The 7507-nt window shown below is 51.3% G+C and overlaps 1 protein-coding gene across 1 annotated transcript; it reads right to left on the bottom strand.

Moving 5' to 3' along the window:
• Positions 1-4437: 4437 nt before the first annotated feature.
• LOC103772453 (trypsin I-P1-like) lies at positions 4438-7263 on the bottom strand. The gene is made up of 4 exons (XM_008939786.1): positions 7064-7263; positions 6209-6462; positions 5317-5453; positions 4438-4587 (listed from the first exon to the last, which is right to left on the bottom strand). Exons 1-4 carry the CDS (start codon positions 7261-7263, stop codon positions 4438-4440), a joined length of 741 nt encoding a protein of 246 aa, XP_008938034.1.
• Positions 7264-7507: the final 244 nt, after the last annotated feature.

The raw sequence follows: 7507 nt of genomic DNA, 5'->3' as shown, positions 1-7507 counted from the left end.
AGCAGAAAGATGAACCAATAAGTGGAATGTATTGAGCACAAAAAGGCCATGCCATGAATGATCGCTGGGGGTATAAACAAGTCAATTGGTTCACATACAACCGACATTACCCCCAAAGATCCCAGAAATGACATAATTCAACTGACAATAGGTGGTACAAACAGAGAGCCAAGGTTTCCCATGGATGGTAAGAGAAACAGACAGATCAGAAGGTTAAACAAATAAGATAAAGGTGCCCACAGGGCAACTCTCACCCATCTATCCCATGTTCACAAAGGTCTGAACTGACCAGAGCCCAGCTCCAGGAGAGTCAGGAGGTGTCTCCTTAAGCAGGAAGTTCTGTGGAGTGCACCAGAAAGTTCTGGAGAGGCACCCCACCCCACAGACAGACACTCCTCCCTTCCTGCAAGTGGTCCCAGCTTTTATCCCCTGGCAGAGCCCTGACCTTTGTCAACTCAATGCGGGACACCTGGGGCTCATTTCCCTTCTGGCTCTCCCTGCAGGGCCGGCCGCACCCTGGGGGGAAGCTATAAGGCAAACTCAGCACCTCTTTATGAAGGGTTGTGGGAATCACCCATATGGCAACCTTGATTTGGGGCTCAGGGTTCAAGCCCCAGCATTTCACCCTGTGATTTCAAAGAGATTCTAGTGGGGTCCCATCACACAAGATTGCAGTCTTAGACCAGGGACCAATTAGATTTGTCCATTATGAGTGTCCTCACGCCTTACTCCATCACACAGAAGAGTTCAGTTGCTTTTCAGCTGTTGGGGCTGCACTCTGATCTACCTGGATCCCTCTGGAACACACCAATCCAAGCTGGCTGTCCCTGCCACCACTTCCTTTTGTCCCTTGGTCGAGAAGGTCCCATGCTAGGTTCATTGGTCTCTCACCACTGTTTCCAACCCTCAACCCAAGGAAAGGAGAGCTGTCACAGCTGCATGTTGACTGCCCATGGTCACCTTTCTGGTTCCACCATTGTTCTGAAGGCTTCCAGGCTCCTGCCATGGACACTCTTGCCATGCAATGGAAGGGATAACGGGTGGAGGTGGTGGGGTGTGGAGGCGTGTGTGGGTGCACTGCGTGCTTCCCTAAGGCACAGAGGATCTTGACCTTTCCCCAGACCCACGCTCTGAACGATATGAATCAGGTTACACAGAGCCAGTCCCCAGGGATACATGGAGCTAGGGCTTTACTGTCCCTATGACTTGGTGTCTCTGTATTGACCATGATGGCTTGTTGGATCCACTCTTCATGGACTCCAGAGGTAAACAGTAACACTGGACACCCTCCGTGGTGCAGTTCTCAGACACTCAGTGGATAAAACCCTGACTAGCACAGAAGCCTCTCTTATGGGGCAGGTTGTGGGTTTTACTTTCCCATCTTACTTCCTAGGAGCACAAGATGTTTCGCTTGATGCTTGCTTGCTTGAGGCCCAGGCTCCTAGGCCCCTGAGGAGGCTCCTAAATCACTTTGGCCTCAGTGATGTACCCTAAAAGAGGCTGACTGTTGCCTGAAGGAATGTTTCAGTACGGTCCTGCAGGTGCAGGCCTGAGTCCCACGGTTTTAAATCACTTTGGTAACGTGGTAACTTACCTGATGGGCCACAGAGCACCTTTGTGTGTGTGTGGTGTTTCTCCAGGACTGAGATGCTCTCCTTCCTGGGAACTGCCTCTGCGTGCCAGAGCAGTAATGTCGCAGGGACCTGCAGTGCACGGGCAAGCAGCAGTGTGCAGGGGCAGGAGGACAGACTCCCGTGTTCCTGGCTGAGCACCACAGCTTCCCCACCACACCCCTGCCACGACTTACTCCAGCGCAAGCACATGCACAGAGCCCTTTTCAGCAGCAAATGCAGCATGTGCAGAGGGCTCCCCATGGGGCCTGACCCCACACACACATCCCACAGCAGACAGGCCTCACACTCCTGCCTCCCTCAAGGGAGGATGTCTCATTCTCTCACAGTTGTTCTAGGTAACGCTTGCTGTCTTCTCGGACTGTTTCTTCCCCTCTCTTCCAAGACTGACAGTCCCTCTCCACTTTCACTGACGTTTCCTCTACCTTTCCAGACCCTGTGAAGCTACTGCCCTTCCTTGCAGTCCTGCACAAGAACTCTGTAGTCCTGCAGTTCTCACTGCAGCCAGACTTCAGATAGAGGCCCCACTGTGGGTGGTGGGAAGCGAGGGTGGAGGTGGTCTTCTACAAACCTATAGAACAGCTGCTGATCCTCACACAGGGCCCACTGGTGGCCCAGAACAGGCAAAATGATGGGACATTCCTGTCATTTAGGCAAGTGTCCTGCAAGTACTGCCCCAAGACAGTACTTGGCCATGGTGGAAGCAGTGGTTGCTCCAACTGTCAGAAGGACATGTTCTCTGGGTGCCATCCAGGTGTCGGCACCTTGGTTTCATCTCCCCACAAGGATGCGGATGACCTCCAGGGGACATGGCTGTGACACACTGATCTGAGGCTTCAGTGAAAACCTTCATGCACCTTCCTAGCTGCCTTGTCCTGCCATTAGTCTCTTAGTTTTACATTCAGCTTGACAAATTGCATAGTGACAAGGAAGATGGGCCTTTAGCTTCCTCTTACACAACATGCCCTGGCCATGAATCACTTCAGAGTTGAGCCCCTTACAGAGGGAAAGAAAGCATTTCCCATAGGGAGGCACCTTTCCACTCTGTACTGCAAGTCCTGCTGAGGAGGGTCAGAAAAAGAAACAGACCAGGCAGTCCTTCACTCCTAGGAAGATGGGGTTTGGGATGGTGAGGCCTCCTTCTGTAGTTCTGCAGGCACAACAGCACATGACATCCCACTCAATCTGCAGGCAAGGACCAACTCTTGGTCCACATGGCAGATACAAAGAACCTGTTTCAATGCCTGGCCTCTTTCTGACCTCCTTGCAAAACACCAACCTCTCCCCTCTCCCCTCATTCATACATTGCCATGGATTGTCTGTGCTCCCAGCAGAGGCAAACCAGTGAGCAGTGACACAGGTTTGTTCCACTAGCTCATGTAATTTATTTCCAGCCATCCAGGGAGCTACAGGCAAGCACGAGCATCCAAACCCACAGTAAGGGACCCTATGCATTGGCCCAGATGGTTCATAACACCCAGTGCTGCAAGTGTCATCTCCACTGACCCCAGCCAGACAACTACTTTCTCACATTTCAGGTGCTATTGCGCTGCCCTGCCCACCCCCAATGTCACTTCCTACCTCAGCATTTCCTCCTCACACGTCTCTGTGTCTGTGCTGCCACCATGGGCATATTTCCACTGCAGGCTCTTTTTTTTTTTTTTTTTTTTTTTTCTGATTTCCTCCCCATCTAAAATGTTCCTAATATATTAACATTTTCTGAAGCTTTCTCTCCTGGTCATTCAGGGACAGATGAGCAGCTTGCTGAACTTAGGCCGGGAAACCCTTCAGAATAAGTCTGGGACAGTATGGGGTAAGCTTTAATTTTCATCACAACATCACAAGGTGCAGCCTTGTCTCTTATTCTGCAAGGAGCTGAGAGGGAAGAGATGACAGCTTTCCCCACGTCATGCAGCTGTGCAGTGACTGCACACCTACAACATGCAGCTAACAGCCTGTGCACAGGGTCCTTCCTAGTAACACAGACTGCCAACATCTAAGCACAATCATCTACATTTTCAAAACTTTCTTGTACTCAAACTCTCTATTTCCTTCTGCCTTTTTGTCCGTTCGTTTGTTTTAGGAGACGGCAGCACAGCCCACTGGCAACTTGGGCAGCTTTTTCATGGGCTTCAATTCCAGTGCCAGTTGGGATTAGGAGGAGTTAAAACCAGAACACAGGAACATCTCTGCCCTTTTGACTCTTCCAGGAGAAGTAAGGAAGCCCAGCACAACCAGCTACCTGGGTAAAAAGGTGTTGACAGCAGCCCCAGTGGCACTTGCACATGAAGCGAACAAGCCCTAGGAAGAGATAGTTCCATTCCCTAAGTAGAGCTCTCAGGCAGGTTCCACTAGGGAACATTCATACTCTTGGGGGTGGGAGTGGGGTTGATGGGGAGCGTTTGTGTTGCTGCCTGCTGCTTTCTGCAGTAGGTGGATGCTGCCTGTGCGATTCCGCCCACTCTCCCAGCTGTTTTAGGCAGTTTTGTAGCACCTGAGTACGTGCTGAGAAACAGAAAAGATGTTCTGCTTCAAAACTGGCCGACTGAAAGACTCCTGAAGATGAGTCTGCAAAGCCCCCCAAGACCCTGCTAGCCGAGAGGCGCTGCAGATATAAAACCTTTTCCCCAAGGCGACATTCCCTGCCCCTGTGCTCCGTATCTTAGCCCACGGAAGTACCCAGAGAAGCGCTGCACAAAGAAGTGGTGCCTGAAAGTCTTTATTTTTTGGTAATTTTTGTATGTCCAGTCTCAAAATAGAAGAAAATGAGGAGGAGAAGAATCAGGTCACATAGCAGGAGAGTGTCTCAGTTGGCAGACATAGTTGTTTTGATCCAGGAGACGTAGTTGCAAACCTTGGTGTAAACCCCAGGATAGCCTTTCTTCGCACAGCCAATGCCCCAGGAAACAATGCCCTGGAGCTGCCCGTTGCAGACGACGGGGCCGCCGGAATCGCCCTGTGCACAGAAAGGATACGGCTACTCAGCAACTGGTACCAGCCAGAGATCCCAGAAAGCACTGACTTTCGAGGGAGCTCCACTGGACTTTTTCTGCACCCAAGTTCTACAAAGGTCATTTCTGACTCCCGCTCTACTCCTGATGCTACTCTGCCTTACTTTGGCTCTAGGGCACCACAGCTAAGGATGAGGAAGCTGCCTGGTTTTGATGGATGCAGTCCTTGGCAGGCGCGAAGGATGCACGTGCCTTAAACATTATTCTCTCAAATATCTCCATGGAGATAGGCACATGGAAAAGGCAGAGCAATTGCCAGGTGTCTTCATTTTCCAGACTGCCCAGATCTTGCCATGCTGGCTGTTCCATTTTTGCTGACTCCAAACCGAACGTCTGTGTCCTGAGCTCTGAAGACACTGTGATTGCTACTGACTCTCTGGTGCAGCGCTCCTCCGTGTTCAGTAGCCTAAGGTGCAGGAGGTGGCATAGTTCACTTGTGGAGACTTCGGGCAGAGGTATTTGCTGCCTCAAAAAAGGGACAATGGCTAACTGAGGGGAGACCCCCCCACCTCACTCAGTAAGCAACTCTCACCCTAAGTCTCTGCCATTGTTCAAAACACCAACGTTTGGATGTGCCAGTGCAGTGATCATAGCGGCTGCTGTAACGTGATGGGCTCTTCGACTAGCAAAAGGCAGGAGAGGAACAGATGGGAAAGGAAAGGCAGATGTTTTACCTGGCAGGAGTCTTTCCCTCCCTCCAGGAATCCAACACATATCATGTTCTTGGTAATTTGTCCAGGGTAGGCCTTGCTGCAGTCGCTTGCTGAGAGCACGGGCGCCTTCAGGCACTGCAGCTTATCTGGATACCGACCTACAAGAGAACAGGGAAAGGTGGCTGATGACATCTCCGAGTTCATTTCAGAGCCCAGGGGAGATCTTTCTTAGCAGAAAAGTAATCACTGAACATCCTGGTTTAGCAGGCGTCTTTCCTCTGAACTGTAAGCACAGCATGGGTTTCTGTTGTTCAGATGGAACAGATTCTACCCCTGGGTCCACCGTTCTACGCTGCAGCCATGGTCATTTTTCTGATACCTAGAAAATCATCAACTGGCAAGTGTGGAGCTAAGAGCGACTCTTGCAGCACATACGCTGGAGGAAACCTGGGCCTCAGGAAAACCGTCTTCTCCTCTGATGCAGGTTTGGTCACCAGGAGCGGGTCAGACACCAGTTGCCACCCACACCTCTGGCCACTGGTCTATGAGAACAGAACACTCTTGTAGTGATTTGAGATCCACGGTCACAGATTTTGATCTTGTTCTCAGAGAACTGATGACTCTATTGACATTGGTTAAATTGCTACTGCTGGGCACTGTAGAGCTGACAGCGCCAGGCCATGGGGGACTTAACTTATTCGATGTTTGCAACACAGGACGAGAGGAAGGACCTTACAAAGGCTTGCCTTTGAAGCAGTTAACTGGTTACTGTGCCACACTGACGGACCACTCAGCAAGGCCTGTTCCACAGCGCTTCTCTGCGCTTCAGCCTGTGCTGTTTGGAGTTCACTGTGAGGGCTTAAGAGTGTCTCCCGGGCCCTTGTGATGCTGAGCGTTCCCACAGAATACTCACTGCCACTGCTGAGTGTGTTGCCCCAGCCAGAGATGAGGCATGTGGTGCCCGTGGTCACACAGCTGGTCGGCAGAGGAACTGTTTGGACAGCTCGGTTCAGCTGGGCTGGTGTGGCAAGCTTGATGAGCATAATGTCATTGTCCAGCGATGAGGAGCTGTAGCCGGAGTGGCGGATGACTTTAGCGGAATTGATGAACTGCTGTGTCGATTCTGTGACTGCCAGGTTATGTTTCCCGAGCTGCACTTGGATGCGACTGGAAAAGAGAAGGAATGGCATGTACTGTACTGCTGCCAACAGGTCATGGGGGACCTCCCCATCACCACATGCACTCTCTTCAACACTGCTATCGTGGTAGCTCTCTTGTCCTGCACTAGGTCCTGGGGATCCACGCTGAGATCTCACCCACCCCCAGTACAGATGGTGAATTTCTGCAGGTTTCTCTCATTCAGCAGGCACAAGCTGAACGTACAACAGTGCTTTGCACAAAGGTTCTGGAAAAAGGCGAGGTCACGCCGTCACCATGACCTCGTGCGTCTTCCTGTTCTCCAGTCACTGAATAAGTTTTAGCAAGATTAATGCAATTTCTAAGAAATCATGGCCTGTAACTCACTGCTAGGTTACCAAATTGCCATTTCAGAAAGAGCTCTGCCTCCACGGAACCATCTGAGGGAGAGGAAAACCCCTTGTGGTGCCTCAACCCAGCTCCCTGAGCGAGCCACTCATTCCGTGGCGGCCTCCTGTCAGAAGGGAGTCACTTACACGTTTGGACCACATAGCTCAGAATTCCTGCTAGAAGGGGACAGGGAGAAAGAAGCAGGTTACGGAAGAATGCGGTGGGTCTTTTTTCTACTTACGACTTGTAGCAGTGAGCAGCTGACAGGACCCACTGGCTGTTGATAAGGGAACCTCCACAGAAGTGATATCCGGAATTCAGGGACACCTGATAGGGGACAGAGTTTGCTGTGCAGGTGTAGCCTCCCACGATCTTATCATCGTCGTCATCAGCATTGAGGGGGAAGGCAACTGGGAGATAAGAATTGGCATACATCAACATATGGCACAGAGACTCTTGTGGCCCTGTGGCTGACTGAAGCGTCTCGCTTGCAGGCGCTGCTGCTCTAAAAACTCAGGGGAGGGGTGGTGGGCAGAGCTCACGGGCAGTCGTTTGCTGCTCCCTAAGGCAAGGCAATCAGACTTAGCTTTGCCTCTCCCGTATCGGCACCTAAAGCACTGGTTGCCAGTCCCAGAGCAAATGTAAGAACAGAGAAATGTTCTTGTTGGATCAGACCAAAGGTGCA

The sequence above is a fragment of the Merops nubicus genome, unplaced genomic scaffold (assembly GCF_000691845.1).
Source record: "Merops nubicus isolate BGI_N331 unplaced genomic scaffold, ASM69184v1 scaffold34184, whole genome shotgun sequence".
Lineage (NCBI taxonomy): Eukaryota > Metazoa > Chordata > Aves > Coraciiformes > Meropidae > Merops > Merops nubicus.
The sequence above is the reverse complement of the archived record's forward strand: the minus strand, read 5'-3'. Positions and strand labels throughout refer to the sequence as shown.

What these genes read in the sequence shown, in the direction of transcription:
- LOC103772453 (XM_008939786.1), bottom strand. Translation starts at nt 7,263, where the DNA reads ATGTTGATGTATGCCAATTCTTATCTCCCAGTTGCCTTCCCCCTCAAT. An exon ending in GCTGCTCACTGCTACAAGTC is followed by an intron (nt 6,463 to 7,063) that starts GTAAGTAGAAAA and finishes TCTCTTTTCCAG; the next exon opens with TCGCATCCAAGTGCAGCTCG. An exon ending in CAACACACTCAGCAGTGGCA is followed by an intron (nt 5,454 to 6,208) that starts GTGAGTATTCTG and finishes GTTCTCTTGTAG; the next exon opens with GTCGGTATCCAGATAAGCTG.